The 24,989-nt window shown below is 35.6% G+C and overlaps 2 protein-coding genes and 1 pseudogene across 3 annotated transcripts; 2 read left to right on the forward strand and 1 right to left on the reverse strand.

The window, feature by feature from the left end:
- Positions 1-4,063: 4,063 nt before the first annotated feature.
- LOC122304283 lies at positions 4,064-6,762 on the forward strand. 2 transcript variants are annotated; one of them, XM_043116456.1, is made up of 9 exons: positions 4,064-4,372; positions 4,544-4,754; positions 4,942-4,994; positions 5,480-5,516; positions 5,616-5,681; positions 5,892-5,996; positions 6,101-6,254; positions 6,373-6,452; positions 6,552-6,762. In XM_043116456.1, the coding sequence occupies exons 1-9, from the start codon at positions 4,272-4,274 to the stop codon at positions 6,615-6,617; spliced, it is 873 nt and encodes a 290-aa protein (XP_042972390.1). In that variant the 5' UTR covers positions 4,064-4,271; the 3' UTR covers positions 6,618-6,762. The 2 variants fall into 2 exon arrangements, with proteins under 2 accessions (XP_042972390.1, XP_042972391.1); XM_043116457.1 differs by having other exon boundaries at positions 4,067-4,372; positions 6,376-6,452.
- A 1,187-nt stretch (positions 6,763-7,949) lies between these two features.
- On the reverse strand, positions 7,950-13,702 carry LOC122304810 (annotated as a pseudogene).
- Positions 13,703-14,814: 1,112 nt separating this feature from the next.
- LOC122304811 (protein FAR1-RELATED SEQUENCE 5-like) lies at positions 14,815-16,650 on the forward strand. The gene is made up of 2 exons (XM_043117074.1): positions 14,815-14,895; positions 15,910-16,650. The coding sequence occupies exons 1-2, from the start codon at positions 14,815-14,817 to the stop codon at positions 16,648-16,650; spliced, it is 822 nt and encodes a 273-aa protein (XP_042973008.1).
- Positions 16,651-24,989: the final 8,339 nt, after the last annotated feature.

The following is a 24,989-nucleotide window of genomic DNA, read 5'->3' on the forward strand; positions in this document are numbered from 1 at the left end:
CCTACAAGGATTTCAATCCTCACTGGGATTTTAGCAGCTAGAATATGAGACATTTTTATCTTATTGCATCCAAAATTTAATTATCATCTGAACTTCTGATTTACATATGATAATCAAGATAATATCGAATAATTTTATCTTATTTGCTTCAAGCAAATTTTTCTTTCCACTTCTGGTGATAAGACTTTATAGTAAAAGAATCTTCTGGTTCTTTTATGGACGTCCATATGAAAATCATTCGACTTATCGTAATTGATTTTGGATGATCAAGATAACCATGAAAAGATACAAATATTTTGAATCATATCACATTTTTATGCATCATAATATTTGATTCAATAATTTGTATAATATCATCTCAAAGAGAAAGCTTACAGTTTTTCCAATACGAGCTTCTGGCCCGAAAAGATATTTATTATCACGTCCAATCTCTTAGTTTCTTTGAATGAAACGCATCATTCTTTTCACTTCAGGGAATAAAATGATATAAATTCATTATCATTCACTTCAGTGAATGATATAGATCTAGTAAGACGTGACTAATGATTCTTATCAAAAGCTCATTATTTTGCTCAGTCACTGAAAGACCTGATATAAATTTAGAATACATTGTGAACGTTTGCATTTCATATTGCTACTTCAGGAGCATACTCGATATTGCTATTGCAGGAGCACATTCGAGACGTTCATTTAAATATATATTCTTTCCACAATTTCAATTATGCAACTTCAGGTACATAAATCATAATGAGCTTTTGTACAAGTATCACTCATATGAGATACTCAATAAAATTATTGATTTAGGGCGATCCTTCAGGGATGCTCCATTTCAATTCTCAGATAAATCATATCATCAATAATTTATAACAAGTATAAAAGAATAAATAAAACTTTCATTACTACAAAATATTGCAGAATATAAAAATATTTTATAATAAGATAAAGAAAATATATTAATTAAAAAGGAACACTTCCATGATCAACTCTACCATTAGAAAAAGAAATCAGAAACATCAGGGCTTGTAATATCTTCTCCATCTATAGAATCTAAAGCATATGATGGTTCAACAAAATTTGTTTTAAATTTTTTTATTTTTTCTTTTATAGAAGATTGGTATAAGTCAACCAAGTGCTTATCTGTACGACAGACACGAGCCCAATGTCCAGTCATACCACATCTATGGCATCCATCTTCATCTTTCTTTAAAAATTTGTTTTGAGGACCTTTGCTCTTCTCTGAGTTGAACCACTTCTGGTGGTACAGTGTATATCTATTATTGTCCCTTTTAGTGTGGTCACTTCTAGAACCTCCACTTCTATAGTTTTTCCTACCACATTCACGCCCTCGTTTTCTTTGAAAAGATGCACCATTCACTTCTGGGAATGATGTAAATCTAGTACCATTCACTTCAGGGAATGATATAGAACCAGTAGGACGTGACTGGTGATTTCTTAACAAAAGCTCATTATTTTGCTCAGCTAATAGAAGAAAAGATATAAGTTCAAAATATTTTTTGAACTTTCGCTCTCGATACTGCTGCTGCAGGAGCACATTGGAGGCATGAAAAGTAGTATATGTCTTCTCTAACAAGTCATCATCAGTAACTTTTTCACCACATAATTTCAATAGCGAGCTAATTTTAAAGAGTGCAGAGTTATACTCACTAACACTTTTGAAGTCTTGCAACCTCAGGTGCATCCAATCATGACGAGCTTTTGGGAAGATTACAGTTTTCTGGTGTTCATATCTCTCTCTTAAATCATTTCACAAAATAAGTGTATCTTTCATCGTTAGATACTCAGTTTTTAATTCTTCATGAAGATGGTGCCGAAAGAAAATTATTGCCTTAGCACGGTCCTGCAGGGACCCTTGATTTCATTCTTTAATTGTATCTCTCAGGTTCATCGCATCCAGATGGATCTCAGCATCAAGAATCCAAGATAAATAATTTTTCCCAGAAATGTCAAGAGCAACGAATTCTAATTTTGTAAGATTTGATATTTTTTACATATATAAATCAGGAACATAAGTATAGAGTTTTCATTAAGTAATGTAACATTTCATATTCATTTTGGAAACTACAAAAATATATTGAAAAACTTACTTGAAGTAGAGGACTACTAGCTTCAAAATCGTCAGAACTTTCGTGCTGATAACGTGTTATGAAATTATTGAAAAGAGAGAGATATAACGTGTTATAAAACTTTCAAAATGAGAGAGAAAGAGATAGAGCTCAGAGAGGTTATGAAAACTTATATATTTCTTAAATGATTTAACGATATATATAGGAGTACAAATGGGACTATACTTTTTACGACTAGCACTATGTATTTTACGACTAACTTTCTATGCTAGCACTATGCACTATATATTTTACAGCTAACTCACTATGTTAGTACTATGCATTTGACGACTAGCACTATACATTTAACGGCTAGCTAAATGTGGTCATACAATTCAAGATAGTTTATAACAAAATATTTATATTTGAACGATATTTAGATAAGAGATGCCTTCATCTAATCATCCAAACAAATCCTAAATAATTTCGTATCACAAGAACAATTGTAAATGTGTAAGAATAATAACGTTATGTGTTTTAAATATTATCATTCCAATCATACTTGATAAATGATTTATAAAAGAATTGAAATATAGCATATTGCCAAAGAGTAATGTTATATACAGTTGTAGAATTATAAATATTGCTCAATTACTTTAAAAATAAGTGAGATCTACGATTAAAAAATTAATTTTTTTTATATAAGTTCCATATTAATTTATTTATTTTTAAATAATTACATATCATTTATATAATAATGACTGTAAATATCATTTTTCATTACGAAATACTCAATATCAATGTCTGATGTTAGGTTTGATCAGAAAGGAGGGGAGGTCAGAGGTGGCTTCTAAGGATCCACTTGTTATGTCTGGCAACGAAATCCAAAACACGAAAGCCGCAACCGGTTTTGTTCCACCCAACTGTATGGAGTTTGACTTTGCGCCCCCAAATTTGTGCAGTCATTCAAAAACCACCTTCATTCTCCCACACACAAACCTTAACATGCGAATAAAAAGACAAAACACCATTTATGGTACTCATGTGCAGTGCCGGTAGTTACTGTTTCCAAAACTTAAAACGAGAGAGCTGGACGCAACCATTCATCATTATCTTTGCATTTTTTGGCCCACCTCTAATCTCTATCTTTTATGTCCAAATCCCGGCTGAGTTGATTCCACGTCCTCTTATTATGTCGATAAAACTTCACCAAATATCTCATTTGGTTTCGCAATTAAGATAAAATTGAGATTAGATATTTTATTAAAAATTAAATTAAATATTAATATAATATTTTAATATTATTTTTTATTTTAAAATTTTAAAATTTTAAATTATTTATTATATTTTATATAAAAGATTAAAAAAATTATAATAATTATATGAAATGAAATGAAATGATCAAACCAACAATTTAACTTAATAATTTTAATCATTTTACTGAAAAAATTAAAAATAAAAAAACATTCTATAATAATATGTGCAACTTTTATGAAGTGGGATGATATCACTAATATGTAGCAATCTAGTATCTCATTGCCTACTAAAATCTTTAAGCCCATTTCAATATTATTCTAATTCAAGGAAAATATAAATTTATCTATGCTTTATACTTGACATCATCCATGTTATAAAATCACTTAAAATTAATATGAAATTATATAAAATTTATATACTTTAAAACTGTATATAATATTATTCTTTATATCAATCTCTTTAATATCGTAATATCTATTAATATTAAGATTAATTATTATAAAATAAAGCTAAATATCTCAAGAAAAACATAAATATGTAGTTTTTTTTATCATTTTTTATAAAATATTTTTAAATATTCTTAACTATTAAAAAAATTTAAAAAAATATACAACTACATAATAATCACTTAATTAAAAATTCAAACGGAAATTTTGAATGGTAAGAGCGAGGTAAATATCATTTTCCCTTGTATCTAAAAAAAGAAAAAGAAAAAGATAAACAGAAATGTTCAGGTTGTCAAACTGTTTGCAGGTTCGAACATGTTTTTTCTAATTTTGTCTGAAACTGTTTGGAAAGTCCATATATTAGCTTCGGAGATAGTACCCTTTCCCTCTTATCTCTCTTTAAGTTTTATCGCCCAAATCATCGTAAAAGGGAAATCATTCTCGTTTCGTTTCAGTGTTGAAGATAAGAGTGAAAAATAATAAATCTGGAGGAATCAAAGCTGCGATGTCGACGATTTCTATTCACGGACCTGAATTCTTGACATTTTCTACCGCTGGATTTCGAAATCATAAAAAATCTCGAACAATCAAGGCCTCTTGGACGATGTGAGTTTCATACATTTCTTTGTTGCTTTCTCTCAATTTCTGAGAGTCATTTCTTTCTCTAACTCCAGACCCCAATCGTTTCTGCTCCTCTGATTATCTTATGTTTATATTTATATCTGTATGTATAGCTATAAGCTTAAGCTCTGGTGGTTTTTTCTATGTTATTCATAGGGCAAAGGATTCCAAGCCTTCTTATACAAGGAAGAAGGAAGAACTCTCTGTGCAGATTCCGAATCCAGCGACTACTCAATTCGAGTCCTCAACGCCGTCCGATCTCCGATTTGACCGGCTGCAGCCGTCGGATCAGGAACTAGATCAAGAGAAACGGCTTCAGTTCGGACAGTTCGTGGCTCGCGAGGCCGTGCTCGATGAAGAGTATTGGGTACGTGACTTATCATCACCTTGCAATTATAAGATAAAAACAGAAACCAAAATAGAAACCTTAAACCACAAAAATTAGTGAGGCGTATGTTTGTCCCTTTTTTTTGTTCCCCTAAAACTTGTATATTAAATCTTTTGTTAATAAATAAAGTGTTTATTTTGTATGTTTTTTTTTTATTCTGTGGTAGACAGCAGCATGGCTACGAGCAGAAAGTCACTGGGAAAATAAAACTTACGAAAGGTAACTTTTTCATACCTGCATAGGAGTTTAATGCCAGAAAGTCACTTTTTTTTTTTTTTGGTTGTTGGCCCCGGGAGAGGGGGGGGGGGGGAGTTGTTTGGTTTACAACCTATAATCATCGTATGTAATTAAGTTGGGAGCTGCTATGAATAAATCTGAACCATTTCATCCAAGATAATGGTTTCATTCTGGTGTTAGGAAATCTTGGACATATTACTCTGGCCCATTATGGCCTTGAAATGATACAGAAACAGACTTTACCAACCATTAGAGAAACTGAAAAATGTAGCTGAGAGGGGTTGACAATTAGGAAGAGACCAGATTTTTCGATTCTTTATCGCGTATTAAGTTTCATTCTTTGATGCCCTGCCAATGGTAGGCTATTTGGCATGAGTTCAGCCTCTAATGGGTTAACTGCATCTATGCATAAAAAGAGGAAGAATTGGAGACCAGCCACTAATTCTATCTATGCTTGCTTAACACAGATATGTCGATAACTTCAAAAGGAAATTTGCAGAGCAGGTAGGACAGATCACCTTACTGTTTAAATTGTTTGATATAACTTCAATTACATATAATTTATGCATGAAGTTCTTTAAAGGTTACTTTTTTGTTGTATAGGAGTTTAATGCCATAAAAAGGCGATGCAGAGGGCAAAACGGGCAGAAATGCATGTGCATTGTCACGGTATGAAACCAATCCGCTAAGATCATAGCCTTTGGTTTGATTTAGTTTGTATCTTGGTTGAATGCCACTGGTTCGGGTGAGTTGAACTGGTTGGTAAAAAAAACCTTCTCTCAGTTTCTCTTTATTATGATGGGAAAAAAGATTATGGAATCATTACTTGTGTGATTAGATTAAGCTCCTCATGCAGTGTTCTGCTATCAAATTCTTCAGGTTAAAAAGGAAGTGAGGAATGTAAAACGCACTGTACTGAAAAGTGTTGTTGGAACCCTTGATTTGAGCTTCCGGTACTTGTTGCATGGAGAGACTTTTCCTGGGGTAGAATTATGTTTTGTTTAAATTAGCAGCTTCAATCCTTTGTGTTTACCCTGTCTAATCCAATCCTTTGGACAAACTTGCAATGGATTTAATTTCTGTCACAGGAAAGGGTGAAAACTCCACTCTTCTGCAGCATCAACAAAACTGACCCAAATAGATATGGTTATATAGCAAACTTATGCGTGGCCAAATCAGCACGTCGCCAGGGTATTGCAAGCATCATGTTGCATTTTGCCATTGAATCAGCCAAATCTGATGGTAATACGAAAGTCGAGGCATACATCTTTCATTGACACCCTAAGAGATGTAAAAACTCTGATGTGGAACACATGATTGAAATAGGAAAATTTTCTCTTCTGATCTGTTCTTTTTGCAGCAGGCGTGGAACAGGTATATGTGCATGTGCATAGAAGCAACATACCTGCACAAGGACTTTATCAAAAGACCGGTTTTGAGGTAATGGCAATGCAATTACTAAATGTACTTCTGGCTTCATTTCGTGAGTTTTTGTTTCTTTAGATGTAGAGCTGAAACAGCTTTTATATTCTTGATCAGATGGTCGAAGTGGCAAGCCCTCAATTGTTAGAAGATCAAACTTACTTGCTTTGTTTCAAGACATAGAAACTCAATCATACTAAATCTCTCTCTCTCTCTCTCTCTCTCTCTCTGTATGACGATAAAAAAATTAATGCACACAAGTTTGTAAAATATTTATATTTACAGGCATTCCAGCAATGAAATGGTGATTTTCCGAGTTCTTCTTTAATAATGATTGAAAATATCAATATACACTCATTTTTCCTTCTGTTTTTTCAAACTTGGTGGTAAACCAGACATGATGGTGATAGCTCATTCCAATGTGCGCGGCCCATTGGAGCACTGATATTGGACTAGTCGAATGCCTTTTTACCCCCCTGCCGAAATTTCGTCAGAATTAGGGCAGTAAATAAATAGATAATACTACTAGAGACTGGTTAGGTCTAAATTGAGAAAAATACTATTCATCTCCCTTATGTGTTATCAAATGATTGAAAAACAAATAAATAATAAATAGTTTTCCACTCTTTGGTATTACATCAGGAATAATGATCAAAAGGAGGGTAAAAAATAGCACTACTCATTTATTCATAAGCGATCTGTGAATTAAACTATATAATTCGTATAAAACTTAGTTCGACTTATAAACAAAATCATAAAATATAATTTAAATAATCTATTTTTTATAATTAAATAACTCAAAACAGCTTGCTTTTGAATGAAAATTAAATCAACAAACTTTGACCACTTAGAACTTTGTTCAAAATTGTCTTGTTTACACCCTGACTAGAACACCCAAAATCACCTCAGGCTGACTAATAATTGCTGCATTGATTTTTGAGTTGTTTTCGAAATGTATCTACCAGCTGCAGTAAGGACAAGTTGACTTTTAGGATTTATTTAAATGGAGTAGAAAAATATTTATAAAACTGGGATAAGTCCTTAGAAAAAAGTGAGCATCTAAAAGAAAGAATAAAGAAAAATACAAATGAAGTACAGACGGTTTAGAGAGTGAGATGTACTAGTTGCAATAACAAGACGCGGACCTAGAAGAATTGACGGTAGAAAATAGAACAAAAGGGAAGACCAAAGAAATAAAAAAGGATTTTGGCAGCCAATAAGATTGAATAAAGACTATTGCAACTACGAGAAACTTTTACATAACATCAGTAATATACATATATCCATTGTGTTGTGGAGATGTTTGTCACTCATGAGCGCTCTGTATGAGCCTGCAACAAGAGAACCGAGAGGCCTTGAAGGGGTATGGAAATGCTTCCGATGCTAAAATCAGAATTTCCTTCCGACCTTATTTGACCCTCAAGGGAGGTGTTTGAAATGTCCCTGCCATTATGGGACCCACTGGATCCCTTATTAGTGGATGATGACCTAGCAAGTCAGAATGGTGGTGAGCAGCCCGCAGTCTATTTGGGGCCTTGTTGGAGGCCCAATCCCTTGGGCTTGGGGGCCTTTGGACCGTGTAGGTGGGCCTGCCGAATAGGAGGGGATTTAGGCCTCCCCACCTTGGACCCTTAGTATAATACTTTTTGGTATATGTTGTGCCAAAAATGCACAAAAATCAATATCAATGTGGAATCACCAAGTTTCACTAAATAGGTTCTTCCTCCAAAATTATGTGTTCATGCAGCATCCTAGCATTTGTAAGCCGCCCAAAAAGGCCGAGATACTGAACCTGACATAAGTCTATGGAATCTCTGATTCACCTCAACCTGACTATGGCCAGGCATCTTTTTCATTTCTTTTACTGGCATCAGGTTTTTCAACCTCACTACATCTTCACATCTACCAGCTTCAGCATATATATTCGACATAAAGACATAAAAAGTAAGGGTGTTTATCCGGATCCAGATCTAGATATCCGATCATAACCGGATCCGGATCCAAATTTAAAAAATGGGCGATTATCCGCTTGGATACAATCCGAATTCATTCCAGGCAGATACCAGATTCAATCCTGATATCCGGGTTGTAACCCGGATATCTAGATTTTTTACTTTGTTTTTTTTTTTGTTAGCTTAAAACTCAGATATCCGGGTTATAACCTAGATTCAATCAGGGTTTTGTAATAATTTTTTTTAAAAAGAAAAAAAACTTTGTAACTCTAAAAAAAAATTATAGCACTTTTTTAAAAAAAATAAAAAATCTAATATCATGTTCAAATTGCCCAATTTTTTTTTAATAATTTAAACACTTTAAAGTTTTTTTAAAAAATAAATTGATGAATAATATAAATGCAAAATGGTAATATTGTTGTTACATAACAATGCAAAACATAAATTTAGAAAGAAAAAAATAAATAATAATACATCACAATTAATTAAACTAATACAACGTCACTACTCTTAACCGATAAAAAAAAAACAATGTCACTACTCTTCATATCTTCAATCCAGATTTGGGGTAAGCTGCACAATTAGACTAGATATTTCACCATCAAATTGATTAGTAATTGCAGCAACTATAATAGAACCATACCATAGCATCGAAATGCATTCCATAAGCTTATTAGAACAAAGAGAAAAGCATTGCAGACCATCTAATTTGCAAGACAAAATGATAAATACCGTGATTTAAGATACCTCTCTTAATCCTCCTAGACATGTCAACCAAAACAAAATTCAGACTTCACTCCTTATTTCCTATTGAAAGTGTAACATATTTTGCAAAAGCTAAAAAGAATGTCTTCTTTCAGTTAGAAATTGCTTGTGAACATGGGAGTTTCATTACATCATTTAGTGCCACAAAAATAACAAAATAGAAACTCAAGAGACCTGTATAGTGTTGAATTCAGTCAAACAAAAGTTAAGAAAAACTCATTTAGTGGGGAGGGTGGACCAATTATAGAAAACAGAAAAGACAAGAATGAAGGGCACAAAACACAGGATAAACAGAGCAATTCAAGAAGAAAGAAGGGAAAACATTGTTATACACAATAGGCTGATCTAATCTTGAAAACATTAAATAATATCCTCAGTCGAAGTAAATAGTGAAAGTTGTGATAAAAAAGTTGATCAAGATATTGTGTCATGTGTTAAAAATGAATATTGGATAGCACATTAATCCAAATCACGTACTTCATGAACAGCCTCTCTTAACACTCAAATGCTCCTACCCCTTACCGGTCTTTAGAATCCATATGAAAGCCATTGAACCATAATCAAGAAAAAAAAAAATCTAGATCTCAAATTTCCTTACCCAGATCTATTTAATGTTTCCATAATCATGTCATTCTCTAGATGAAAAGAAAAAATTGTGAGAATTGATTCGTGGACCACGTACAAAACCCAATCTAAGCTCCACAAAGTATTGATTTCATGCAAGATGTTCTCGATACAATCAATTAATTAATTCGTTCACTAAATGAAATATATATAGTGATATTTTCATAAATATACACCAGACTTTTCATATGACTCCAAAACTAAATAATTGACAGATTGGGAATGGTAATACTACAGAGTTAGAATAGGGAAAGATGGATAGATCACCTGGTTGAAGAAAATTATTGGGCATCCTCTTTTGAAGCCGACCTAAAAATATAAGCTTCAAAATCCTACCATGCTCAAAGAGTAAACAAGAAGATTAGAAGATAAATAGAGAACCAGAAGTAGAGAGAAACTGGTGCATCCTATATGTTAGTTATGAAGAAACCCAAACAAGTAACCCACCATGAGAGACTAATAAAACCCAAAACCTACAATAAAAAAGGGAAGGAAAAAACAGAAACTTAGATTTGAGATTGAATAAACACGGGTAGCATACCAACAAATCTGAAACCAAAAAGCAGATCTATAAACATAGAAACTTAGATCTACAAGCACATAAACTCAGATCTACAAACACATAAACTTAGATCTAGCCAAAGTGGGAAACAGAGGAAATACCCACTAAATTCATATGATATTAGTACATTCTGATGGCATAAATGACTACAGACTCAACATTTCAAAAGATAAAATCAATATATTCAACCATAAAGTTACTTACACCTTAAACCCCATGATGTCCTTTGAGTGCGATTGAATTAGAATAACTCCTTTTTCAAGTGAAGGAATTAAAAAAGAATAGAGAGTGGTGGTTGGTTCTTTGGAGCCTTTTGTGTGGGGTATGCATCCTTAAAAGCAAGACAAACCTAAAGAAGAGGGTAACTAAGAGCAAGGAACCCTTACAGTCGTGAACCCCTCCAAGATTCATCTTTATGAGCTAGTCGTCAACGAACCTGGACACCGTGCCATGATGGGTCTGTGTTGATGACACTAAAGAGAGGGTGAGATGATCGAGACTGAAGAGAGGGAGAAAATGGCTTAAGGTTTTGGCCAGAGAGAGCGAGGAATCGAGGATGTCACTTGGAGGTTGGGATGAAAAGTGTTTCGGCTTGACCTAATCAGTAATTTTGTTTAAATAGTGCGGTGTGGTCAGAGATAACAGCATGGCCAAACCAGATCCGTGTCCAAATCCGGGCGGTTACAAATTTATCTTAACCGCATAGTATTAACCGCCCGGATCTTCCGGATATGCGGTTTTCAGGCCAGACCTGATAAAAATCTGGTCCGGATGCACAGCCTTAATAAAAAGTTACAAGTTTAGGGTCCAATTGAAACAACTTGTCTGTCACAAGCTCAGCTAGATCGACGTCGCTGTGTTTTCTGCAAGCACCAAGCAAAGCTCCCCAAACACTCGCATTTGGCTCAACTGGCATCCGCTCAAGAAACTCATAAGCCTCTTTCAAGCAAGCAGCTCAACCAAGAAGATCAACCATGCAAGCACACTGTTCTAAACCAGGCACGATTGAGTACTCTTTTGTCATGCTTTCAAAATGTTTCCTCCTTCTACTAGACCCGAATGCCTACAAGCAGTCAAAACTGCGGTGAAGGTGAAGCTATTTGGTGTAATTACCCGTTCTTTCATTTGTGAGAAGAGTTTGAGAGCATCATCTCCATGGCCATGAGATGCACAAGCCACTACTATTGAACTCCAGGACACCGTAATTGCATGAGGCAGTCTCTTGAAAACATCCTTGGCCAAATCTATGTTTCCGCACTTTGCATACATATCAATAAATGCATTCGTTACATAAACATTAGTTTCAAAACCTTTAATTCTAACCAGCTCGTGCAACCATATTCCAGTACTCAGTGTTCCCAAACTAGCACAGGCTGTAATAATACTGACCATTGTGATATAGTCATAATCAACCTTTTTGTTGATCATCCTACGAAAGACCTTTACTGCATTCCTGCAGGCATTATTTTGTTCATAAGCAGCAATCATTGCATTCCATGAGACCAAGTTTCTTACCACCATCTTGTCAAACAAAGATCTCAACAAATCAGCACTCTCACACTTGCGTAAAATGCAAAAAAAGCATTCGTCAGTGAAATATCCGAGTCCACTCCCACTTTGATTCCACAACCATGAATCAGCGTTCCCAAATCCAAAAATTCCACACTCACACAGGCAGGAAGAATGCTCTCAAGCGTAACTACATTAGGCTGGGTCCTTGAAGCCACCATCTCCCTGAAGACAATCAACCCTTTTTAAAAAATGTCATTCTGCACATAGCCTGCAATCATCACTATCCAAGAAACTACATTCCTCACAAACATATCCCCAAAAACGACCTCTGAATTTAAAGTCTGCCCACTTTGAGCATACATGCTGAACAAACCCAATCTTAGTTATGTTACAATGCACTTCTTTTCCTTCTATCAAAGCCAAGAGCACGCCGCAAGACCTAACCACAAAAGGGAAGGTATAATTATTGGGTAACACCCCAGTCTGATGCATGGTTCTATAAAGAGCTATGGCTTCTCGACAAGGACCCTGATCAGTATATCCCCTAATCAAGGTGTTCCAAACAAAAACATCCCTCTCGATCATTGTCTCAAACAACTTTCGTACATATTCCATGGTGTAAGCTACGCTAGAGGCCAAAGTAAGGAGCTTTGTAGAGAGGAGGAGGTTTTTGTGAGACCCATTAGTTAGAATCAAAGCGTGGATTCTTATGAATTCTGATAAAGATGAATAAGAATTCGAAAGGTAGTTGAATGGGAGGGAGTGAGTTAATATGGAAATGCAATGGTACAGAGGCAACGGGCTCCATTTTTCTCAAGATTTTACCAATAGAGTTAACAGACGGAGTTGCACTACAGGAAAGCCCTATGTAGTGCACGAAATGCACACGTGGATAAGTTAAGTTAAAGAAAGAAAAATTGTAAAACAAAAAATTTCATAATCATTCGCATTCGCCCTCCCTCCCGCACGAGATTCGAGTCCCTTTTCATTCGTGTTGCCCTCCTCCTACAGTACTAAGAAGCCTATTGCCTAAATGAAGGTAAGTGTTGGGAGCATCTAGAAATTTGCCACACTATTGATTGGTTTTAATCTATATTAAACTATCATTTGTTTTTAGAATTGATTTGAGCGTGCAATGTGTTGCTCAAGTAGTGAAATAATAGTTAAATGCATCTAAAGTTATTGAATTGTTAGTCATTGGCAGGTTAAACCTAAAAACGTGATTGTGTTATTTTTTAAGATAGTGTTTTTCATATTGCTTTTAGTAATTTTGCAAAAATAACAGAGTTCTGAGATGAGCTTTGAAGCATCAGTTTGCTGTTAGTTTTTATCAATAAAAAAGGTTAAGAAATCCCTGAAATTGGCCTTGAGAAATTTCCTTAGAGACCGCAGTCAAATCTCTCTTAGACAATTTTTTTTACAGAAAGCCCTAGAATTTCCATCAATTGGAGAATAAACTTTCAAACAGTCGCATAAAGCAATGAAACTCCTTTTAGATTATTTAAAATTAAAAAAATTAAAATTAAAAAAAAAAAAAAAAAACCTTCTATCGCATGCTCTCTTACAAGGAGAAAGAAAAGAAGAATAAAAAGGAGAGTGGTATTTGGTAGAACAACGAATGAAAACAAAGGGTTCAACCTAACTAAGGGTAGAATAGACATTTCATGTATGATAACATAAAGGTTTTACAATCCACGCTTAATGACCGGCGTGCTTTATAGAAATTCTCTTAGTAGAATTAGGATCGACTAATCGAGGTGGCTGCTACAAGATAAAAATCCTATGTTGTACATCAAGATTGGAGAGCAGTAGTGCTACGTACAAAAAAACGTGTGTAACCATCGCACACCCATGCTAAGGTGGCCTTGGCAGATGTTTAGTATATTATTAAAAAAAACAAACAAAAACAAAAGAAAGGGGGAAATTAAAATAGAAGTAAGCTTTCTTCTTCTTTTCAGTCTCTGGTCTCTCCTCAACACAGCAACCCATTTTCTGATTTTTCCTTCATCTCCCCCAAATCTCTTCCTCTACCTTTTGGCCGGTTTCCTCTACGCTGACGGTGTCTTCTACACACGACATTATCCTCTGTGCGCGACTATCTCAGATAGTGTTTGCTGAGTTCTGAGATAACAAATTCGTGTATCCTATGTTTCAGGATATCTAGATTTCTCTTTTTCTGTATCCAACAATCCACATTATGCATTTGCTTTTGTTTATACTAGATAAAGTTATTAACAAATACAACAGAACCTTGGACCCGACTTCATGAACTAATGGTTCTCAGGTAGTGTTTGTTTCCTACAACATATCTCTATTAATTGGTCTTCGCTCAAAATGAATATATTTAAAATTTTGTTAAGTTTTAATGTCGATGTATCTATCAATCTCAAAAATAGTGTTTGAACCAGATTTCAGTAAAGTCGTTATTTCTAGGCAAAGGATGATTCTTCCACTATTTTTTTGTTCAGAATTTGATTGGTCAAGAATTCATTACAGTACAATATAAATATGAAGAAATATTTGTTTAAATATTTCAATCAACTATTCCTAATCATTATTTGATGCTTTTATCTAATTTATTGAATAAAATTATTATATATTTTTCAAGAAGGATACAAGAAATAGCTTAAACTCGCCAAACAAACTCTTAACTTCCATATGGGGGGAAGATCTTATTTCTAGAGGCAATTCCTTAAACAATGGATGAGCTTATTATGGCCATATAATTATTGACTTTTAGTATAAATGTTAATAATCGAGTGGTAATTGGAAGTGAAAACTTTTATCAGTTGAAAAATAAAAAATAAAAAACTAAAATGCATGTTCTTAATTTATTAAAGTCTTTTTCTTTCTTGATGTTATATATCGTTTGAGGAATTTCATTTAATTGGGAGGCTTGTTTTTTTTCTTTTTTGGTTCTCCTATAAGTTCTTATTTGTTCAAAATATTAGTAAATACCATGTAGATGGAGAAAGGGAAAGGGAAAGAGCATGCATCTCCTATAACACCTCTTGGCACAAATCCATCAATTTATCCATCAGCTCAGGTATGTGGAGTATTCTCACCTCTTTCAATTTTTTTACTCATTATCATGACATGGTTGTTGACATTTTAGGTGATACCAAGATCATTTTATACATATTTGTCAACACCTCCTAGCACAAATGCATCTATCATCCAACAACCTAGGTACTTTGAATATTAATTTGACACCATAGTTTTATTAATGTCTATATTTATTACTAAATCTTTAGTTAATTTTCATTATTGATCTATATGTTAGGTGATACCAATATCCTTTTATCTAGATTTCTCAAGCCATATGCATGGGGGTCGTGCACCAATGCCACATGCTTTATTACCACCTTTCTTACCTTGTCGTAATGCCAACCCATGTTCATGGACTTGTCAGGTGATGAATTCATTTTTTAAGTAGGGTGTGTATTTTTAAAAATGCTTCTATCGATTTAAATATTGGTTTTTATTGTTGTAAACTGCAAGAAAATCTTATGCTAGAATTTCAGTCATCAACTCCCCCTTCTTTGATTGGTATTCCATCTACAAGCTCCAGCCATGTTGAAGAAATTCAAGAGCCCACACCTGACTCGAGGGAGGTTGAAATCTTGTCTGCATCCTCTGAATCTAAAGATGACAATGAGGCCAAGATAGAAATACAATGCATAATGAGGGGGCTGATATTATTGAGGAGCTGAAGGTGGGGACGGTCTTCAAATCTCAAGACGAGTTAATTTCTTATTATAAAGGCTATGGGAAACAATGCGGTTTTGAGATAATGACATAAATGAGTCATAGGTTTGAGGATGGGAGCCTCATATATATCATGCTTTGTTGTTCTCGTGGTGGGAAGGCATGGAACCGGACGACAAATATTGCGAGGCCACGTCCGATGTCATAGACTGACTATAAGACAAAGATAAATGCTAAGTTCATGGATGGAGTGTTCAAGTTGTTGAGTGTTCACAATTCCCACAATCATGGCCTAGGTCCATAAAAGTCGAGATTCTTTAGCTGCAATAGAGAAGTGAGCGAGTGTGTTCAGAGAGTGTTAGATACAAATGATGAGGCTGGAATTAGACTAAACAAGAGTTTTGCAGCACTTGTGCAAGAAGTGGGTGGGTTTGAGAACTTGTCATTCAATGAGAAAAATTGTCATAATTATATTGATAAGGAACGCTACCTTCAACTTGGGAAAAGTGGCGCTAAAGCCATCCTTCAGTATTTTGCTAGGATGCAATACAAAAATGATGGATTCTTTTCAAACATCGACCACGATGATGATGGGAGGTTGAAGAATGTCTTATGGGCAGATGCACGAAGTAGGACAGCTTACAAATATTTTGGTGATGTTGTGACATTCGACATGACATACCTGGCAAATAGGTATGGGATGCCGTTTGCACCGTTTGTTGGTATAAACCACCATCATCAGTCAATCTTTTTTGGGATAGGATTGATTTCTAACGAGGATACGGAAATATTTGCATGGTTGTTTCAGACTTGGCTAAACTGTATAGATGGGGAAGCTCCAAAGGCCATTATCACAGATCAAGATAGAGCTATGAAGAATGCGATTGCTCTCGTCTTTCCCAATATAGGACACAGATATTGTTTGTGGTATATACTAAAAAAAGTACCTGAGAAACTTGGTTCACATCATGCATACAAAACTGGGTTGAAAACTAATTTGCTGAAGTGTGTGTATGACTCTCAAACCATAGGGGAGTTTGAAAACAATTGGGATGTGTTAATTACCATGTATAACTTGCAGGAAAATGCTTAGTTGTAGAGTTTATATGCTGAGCATTCGTATTGGGTACCAGTATTCTTGAAAGAAATCTTCTGGGTTGGGATGAGTACAACCCAACGAAACGAGAGCATGAATGCTTTCTTCGATGGCTACGTACATTCAAGGACAAACTTAATGCATTGCGAAAGAAGATTAAAAATGAAAATTGAGTGAACTTCCATTTATTCAACGTCACAATTCCTGTCGTCTCGATCTTTCCACTTGAAAAGATATTTCAGAACATATGCACTAATACTAAATTTAGAGAACTTCAAAAAGAGATAATAGGGATGCTTGGTGTTCTTTCAACTCTATACCGGAAAGATGATGTAATCGCAACGTACCATGTAGAAGATGAAGTTGTTGTTGATGATTTCATCAAAGAGGTGACCCAAACGATGTACTTCAATGAGGCTGAATGTGCTGTGAAGAGTTCATGCGCACTGCTCAAAATGAGAGGGATATTGTGTAGACATATATTGGCTATTATGAGAGTTAACAAAATGAAAAAGGTGCTAGAAAAATACATATTATATCGATAGAGAAAAGACATAAAGGACATACACTCATACTTGAAGCTCTTATGACTAAGTTGATGCGAGGCTAGAAGTGAGTAGATATTCACATATCATCAAGGTATGCTACGACATTGCCAAAAATGCAAAGTCATCTAATGAGAATGCCGGGGATATGATACATAAGTTACATGCAATAAACATTGGCTACCTCACCAACAAATTGCCCCTTCAAACTTGTTCCAACGTTGCAGTTACAACTGTCAATATCACTATAGAGGGAAGTTCAAAAAAAGTACTAAGTCCCCTTCCAGTGAGAGGGAGAGGTAGACCGCCATTTCTCAAACAGAAAGCAATGATTGAGCGGGTCAGACCGGCAATAAAGAAGGCTACTCAACAGGGAAAACGTAAACAGATCAACTTAGTACTCCATTATGATAATTTCAGCTTTATCTATCTTGTGTAATTGTTTGTTAGACTTTACTTATTTTTAATGATTTATAGCCACATGGAGGAGAAACATGCAGAAATTTATTTGGACATGCAGATATTAGGACTCAAGAGAGTGCTCACATTCAGGTATCATACGTTTTTAATGATTTATAGCCGCATGGTGAGTTAGAGTGTTTGATATGCATTAAAGTAATCTAGATTTTCTTTCTTTTCTATTGTTAGCAGCCATTGATTTACTTATGTCTTTCTTTAAATTAATCTACTGTTTTGTATATATTATTAGCAACCACAAAATACTACAAAGATGTTGGAATTTAGTGGAACCCAGTTTGGTTTTGCAGTAAATGAGACTCAAGAAAGTGTAATTTTTTTTTGAACTTGGTCACTCTCTTTCAAGTGAATTATATAGTTACATGTAATTATTTAATGGTTCACAGGTACATATTGGGGTAGATTGAGTTGGAACTGTTGTCTGGGACACAACCCTGGTTATAAGGGCTGTTGTAGTTGGTGAAAAATGGGTTGAGGAATATTTTTTTGTAATGTTAAAATTTTTTGATGGGTAGTGGAGCTTGCTATGGCGTTGATGGGGTGGGTTGGCCTTTTTTGTGTGGCATTTTCACAATGCATTTTGTTGCATTTTCACCATGCAATTTTATGCTTTGGTTGCTTACTAAAGATTGGACATTTATTTTCTTGAATTTATGGATCTCGCAATCATTTTCTTGTTAGATTATTTTACAAAGGATATATCAATGTTCTAGATGGAATCCAGTTTTGGTTTATTATTTGACTGAAGTTAAGTAAGATAATAATGCACAGTTGTTTGGTTTTTGTAGGAATTGGTTTTTGTGTGGCATTTTCACCATGCATTTTGTTGCATTTTCACCATGCAATTTTATGCTTTGGTTGCCTACTAAAGGTTGGATATTTATTTTCTTGAATTTATGTCAATTGCAATCATTTTCTTGTTAGATTATTTTGCAAGGGATATATTAATGTTTTTGTTGGTATCCAGTTTTGGTTTATTATTTGACTAAAGTTAAGTAAGATAATAATGCACGATTGTTCTTTTTTTTGCATGAATTGGTGAAGAAATATTCTGAATTTATCAACTTCCTCATCTTTATCTGGTCAACCAAGGAGATTGATGTAGAGGTTCCAGTTGATGAAGATGAATCAGTCCCTTAATGGATGTTTCTGTGTATATACATACATATCAATATATATATTTTTTTGTCATGGATGGATGTATGTATTAAAGGTTTCTAGGCTTGGATGTCTTTCTTTTGGAGACTGCCCAAATTATAACATTTTATTTATGAATATATAATGGTTGATACAAAGGGTACTTTAATTTTTTGTCTTATGAATATATGAAGTTTGATACAGAAGAGGGATCCTACTGAAGCTTGTAGCACTGCTCATGTCTTATTGTCTTCTTATTCATGCCATCAAAACTTGCATGAAGGGGTAAATAAAATTATACTACCACAAATAAAATAATTGCTAAAATGCTCAAGTAGAATTGCTAAAATGCTTTACAAAATCCAGTTGGATAAGCCCCTTCAACATTACAGTGCTAATATGTAAAGTTCTACCATATATAGAGTTCCTAGCTACATACACAAAGTTACAACATACTAAGGTCACTATGGTGACTACATACACATGGATCTAGTATATACATTTTTGGAACTTTTGTCCAACTATATTAACAATATATCAAGCTGCCTTGATCAGTGGGTATTCACTATGATTGTACAAAATACAATAAAATTAAAATGAAAATCACACAATAGATATGAAAAGGCGTGCATTCATGTCGGATATTTGCTTGTTGCTTTTGAATATCCAGTCGGTCATTGTGGACTTCCAACTCCCTCTTCAAAATCTCTTCATCTCTTCTTCAAAGCTCTTGCTCATTTCTTAACCTCTAAATCTCTATCTTCATACATTCTATTTCTATTTTCTCATTGATATCTGCTCATTTGAAATAGTTGCAATGTGGTAATCCCTAAAAAAACCAAAAAATTAAGTATGTAAATCAAAGAAATAAACCACATGTATGTAAAATAAACAAACTTTCTAAAATACTTTCCACTTGTTTATTATACTTTGGACACCCAAAGAATAATCATCCCGGATTTGTTATCATATTTGAAGTTCTAAGTTAAGCGGATTGGCCACAAATACATATTGGGTTGTTCGCCAAAGTATGGTTAACAAGAGAAGATGAAGAAGTTGTCGTTGACATCCTATCAGCTAAAGAATCAAAATCAATATGGTGAAGAGGTTTGTGATGCCAATGTCAGTAGCAAGAAAAAAAAAATTGAAAAATCAGTAGCAAGGAGAGGTTTGTGATTCCAATATCATACTTGCAAGACATTATAAACTATATATCTCAAAATATGAATTCTGACATTATATCAACTATGAATTTTTGAGTTTATATCTCAAAACCAACAAGTTGTTGACTGAAAATTTTCTATGAATACAGGAGGAATGGCAGATCATGAGGCCTGATCTCTAAACAAATTGAATGATCCAATGTAAAAAGATCATGTGAGGTTTCCAGTACATATCTTACCAAAATTTTATATGCACATCATAAACTATATATAGCTAATAAGGGGAGTCAGGCCAAAGTAATGGCCTTGAATACGTATTAGTAATTTACAAAGCAAAGCACCAACCATCATACTTAATTACTTAATCTGCATTAACATATTTAAAATAAGATCAGGGGATGGAGCACCAATTATCTGTGCAAAAGGAAAAGCCTCTAAATCATGACTTTCCATTATAAGTACTGCCAGATTAATATATGTAAAAGGGTAGGACAAAGAACCATTTTCAAATAAATCATTGGCTAAAAAAAGACTTGAATTGTTTGCTAAAATAGGGACTTCTTCAGGCCTGCTCCATCATAACTTCTAGGGTTGTCATAACTTTCATAATTAATTACTTCATGATCAGTAATGATGAACACCTAATATCAAAAGGAAAATCTACTCCAATATCTTCTAATTTTGGTCTAAAAACTAAAAATTACGCAAATGATTATGTTTGCCACCTTTGGTCTTCACTCAGTCTATTTTTTATAATTTTTTATTTTCTTCTTCGTCAGCTCACATACAAAAGCAAACACAAAGAATGTATCTATTTTTCTTAGGCCTCTGCATCCATTTATTTTGTTCTTATAAATATGTAAATATTTTTTCTTTTTTAAGTTTCATTAGTCTAATGTGAGAAATAAATATCTTATCAATGGAGAAATAGAGAGCTAGAGAGAGGCAAAGGAGAGGGATCCTCACCTGAGAATGTGCCATTGAGTGCTAACCGCACCGCATGAGGCGTGACATAGAGGAGAGCAGAGCTCGGCCTGGGCTCTACAATAGGGGGCTTCTAGACGACGAAAACTCCTAGGGAATAGACAAAACAATTGCAGTTAGGATTTTCTTGAAAGGGATTTGGGAGAATGGTGTGAAATGGATGAAGGAGAAGAGAAATCTAAGAAAAATATATGAAGGGGAAGAGGAAGGAGAAGGGTGTGGGAGGAGAAGGAGAAGGGGAAGGAAAAGGGGAAGGGTGCAGGAGGGGGAGGGGAAGGGGAAGGGGAAGGGAGGAGATAAGGGGAAGGGAGGAGATGAGATACGGAATGGGTAATGTTTATTAAACACAGTTTTAATTAATAAATCCAAAAATTTTGAGATGCCATTTATTTGAATTTGCTGCTACGTCACCTCAAACCGCACCATTTCATTAAGGAATATAAGACTGACTTTTTGACTTGCCACATCGGATTGGTGTGCTGTGGTTGCATCGGGCTGGTTACGATTAGAATTTTCCAAAAACTAAAGGAGTAGGAAAATTAGTCTCACATATGCATCAAATCAGCAGTCCAAAATAAGCCACGATTTGTTATGGTTACTACAAAGATCAATCACAATGGGTCTCAAGATTGCTTGGGTCAAAGACACGTGTGCAGAGGATACTGGTCAACATGGCACTTAGGTGTTATTTATGTCTTGTATTAAATCATCTACTTCACATTTTGAGTTTTTCTTTTCTTTTTTAATAATACTTGTTTTATTAGAAAAATAAAATCATCACTCAAGCATAGGAACAACCACAATTACATGAAAAAACCAACCAAAGACCCAACCCCACAAAAATGTTTTTTTGATAAATAAATAATTTTATTAATCAAGAATGGCAACGCCTGAATTACAACTCTAATGCCCCACCTAAGTAGGTGCATTAGAGGCTAGAAAGTCCCGAAGGGCCATACCATTAAAATCAACAGCTATGGCCCAACTACAAAGAGTTCTAAAAAAATAAAAGTTTAAGCTCCTCTATAGATCTTTCTTGGTCTTCAAACGTCCATTCATTGCGCTCTCGTCACAAACTCCACACGATGCAAATCGGAATCATCTTCCACATAGCTTTAATCGGCCGCCTTCCTCTTATGCTTGGCCAACTAGCCAATGCTGCCTCAACCGTTCTTGGCATCACCCATACCATTGCTGAGAGAGCAAACACCTTGTTCCATAAAGTCCTGGCTACCCCACAATGTAACAGAAGGTGATCGACTGACTCTCCTCCACTTTTGCACATACAACACCAGTCTGCAATGATAATCCTTCTTTTCCTTAGATTATCAGTGGTAAGAATCTTACCCAACACTGTTGTCCAAACGAAAAATGAGGCTTTTGGAGGTGCATTGTGACGCCATATCTTCCTCCACGGGAAAAGAGAAGTAGACTCTGGGGTGAGAACCTTATAGAAAGATTTAACCGAGAAAATACCTTTTCTTGTTGGCTTCCACCACATGACATCTTCTTGCTAGCTGTCTAGATTTATGAAGTATATAAAGCTGTAAAAATCTGCAATGCTACTCATCTCCCAATCCTGTAGCGCCCTACCGAAATGAATATTCCAAACAATCCATCCCTCCATCACCTCCATAGCATCCGCCACTGAAATATTCTTTGCACTCGCCAGTTGGAAGAGAGATGGATACACATCTTTTAAGGCCCGACAATCACACCACACATCGCTCCAAAATTTAATCATGGATCCTGTACCCACCTGAAACTTAACAAAACGGTTAAACACCTCCCAGCCTCTTCTAATGTTTTTCCACAACCCAACTCCATAAGCCCCCTTACTTCTCTCATGCTCCACTCTCCCCATAAGCCGCCATACTTTTTTTCTATAACCATTTTCCATAGGGCGTCTGGTTCTCTAGGGTATCTCCATAACCATTTGCCTAATAGTGCCCGATTAAACACCCTTAGATTTCTAACACCCAAACCTCCCCCCTGGATTGACTTACATACCTGTTTCCACTTGACCAAGTGAAACTTGAACTCATCTCTCAAGCCTCCCCAACAAAAATTTCGTTGAAGCTTCTCAATACGGACTGCTACACTTGCTAGAATTGGAAAAAGAGATAAGAAATATGTGGGTAGATTAGATAGTGTGCTTTTTATCAAGGTGATCATACCGCCTTTAGACAAGTACATTCTTTTCCACCCTGCCAGTCGCCGCTCAATTTTCTCAAACACCATATCCCATATAGAAGTCGCCCTTGAAGAACTCCCCAAAGGCAGTCCCAGATAGGTCATAGGAAGAGAAGCAAGCTTAAAACCCAGCGTTCATGCCAATAGGCGGGTGTTTGGAACTGACCCAATTGGCACCAATTCTGATTTATCCAGATTCACCTTCAACCCAGAGACAGCCTAAAAATAGAATAGTACGACCTTTAGCGCTTGAACCTGCCTATGCTCAGCTTCACACATGATCAGTGTATCATCTGCAAATAATAAGTGGGAAATATCAATGATGCCCCTACTTAGGGTTCCAATAGGGAAACCTGCAATAACACCATTCACAACCAGTGCCGATATCATCCTGCTTAGCGCCTCCATGGCCATGACAAACAGCAAAGGAGATAATGGATCCCCTTGTCTCAAACCATGTGAACTCTGGAAAAATCCCACTGAGGTTCCGTTCAATAGTACCGAAAAGTTTGCCGAAGAAATACACCAACGAATCCAGGCCCTCCACCGCTCCCCAAAACCACACCTCCTTAATAAGTGTAAAAGGAAATCCTAGTTAACATGATCATACGCCTTCTCCATATCAAGTTTGCACATGATTCCTGTTTTCCTAGCGTTTAGTCGACTGTCGAGGCATTCATTGGCAATTAACACTGCATCTAGGATCTGTCTTCCTTTAACAAAAGCATTTTGGGGTTGAGTAACAATCTTACCCATCACCTCACTTAGTCTATTCGCAAGTACCTTGGATATTATCTTATACACCCCACTCACTAGACTGATAGGCCTAAAATCTTTAATCTCCATCGCTCCCACCTTCTTAGGTATCAAAGCTAAGAAAGTAGCGTTAAGGCTTTTTTCAAATCTTCCCACCCTGAAGAACTCCTGGAAGACTTTCATTAGATCTTCCTTAATAACACCCCAACAGTCTTGGAAGAAACCCATAGGGAATCCATCTGGTCCTTGTGCCTTGTCTTTAGCCATTTTCCTCACAACTTCATAGATCTCTCTCTCTTCAAATTCCCTTTCAATGTGATGCGTCACTCAAACCAATGGTATTAAAATCCAGCCCATTCAGAGGAGGCCGCCATCCTGCCTGTTCCTTTAGCAGGTTCTCATAATATCCCACAACATGATTGTGGATTTCCTGTTCATCTCTGCACTCCATTCCATCCACCTTCAACATCTCAATGTTGTTATTTCTCCTATGTGAGTTTGCTATTCTGTGGAAAAAGCCCGTGCACCGATCCCCTTCCCTCAACCATAATGCTCTTGATTTTTGACGCCGCGACACCTCCTCTAATAAGATCAACCTTTCAATTTCTGCACCCAGCTCAGCCTTTCTATCTTTTTCTGCCTGTGTGAGGTGTTGTACCTCTTGAAGTCTCTCAATTGCTTGAAGTTCCGCCAGCTTTGCTTTTTTAGTTTCCCCTACATTGCCAAACGATTCCAAGTTCCAAGTTTGGATATCCTTTTTAAGAGCTTTCAATTTTGCCACAAAAATGAACTCAGGGTTCCTTGAAACTGATAGGAGGACCACCATTGTTTAACCTTATCCACGAAACCTTTTGATTTTAGCCACATATTCTCAAATTTAAACGGCCGACGACCCTTCCGAATACCTCCACTGTCTATCATAATTGGCCAATGGTCCGAGCCAATACGGGCTAGCCTCTTCTACCAACCTTCGGAAAGTGACTTTCCCATTCTGGTGAAATGAGAAAACGATCCAGTCGGGACTAGGACTGATTATTCGACCAGGTAGCGGTACCCCCAGCTATAGGTAGGTTTGCCAAAT

The sequence above is a fragment of the Carya illinoinensis genome, chromosome 3 (genome assembly GCF_018687715.1).
Source record: "Carya illinoinensis cultivar Pawnee chromosome 3, C.illinoinensisPawnee_v1, whole genome shotgun sequence".
Taxonomy (NCBI): Eukaryota; Viridiplantae; Streptophyta; class Magnoliopsida; order Fagales; family Juglandaceae; genus Carya; species Carya illinoinensis.

Coding starts and splice junctions, on each gene's coding strand:
- LOC122304283 (XM_043116456.1), top strand. CDS start 4,272: ATGTCGACGATTTCTATTCACGGACCTGAATTCTTGACATTTTCTACC. Junction 5,682..5,891: donor AATGCATGTGCATTGTCACG/GTATGAAACCAA, acceptor CAAATTCTTCAG/GTTAAAAAGGAAGTGAGGAA. Junction 6,453..6,551: donor ATCAAAAGACCGGTTTTGAG/GTAATGGCAATG, acceptor ATTCTTGATCAG/ATGGTCGAAGTGGCAAGCCC.
- LOC122304811 (XM_043117074.1), top strand. CDS start 14,815: ATGGAGAAAGGGAAAGGGAAAGAGCATGCATCTCCTATAACACCTCTT. Junction 14,896..15,909: donor CAATTTATCCATCAGCTCAG/GTATGTGGAGTA, acceptor GAGTGTGTTCAG/AGAGTGTTAGATACAAATGA.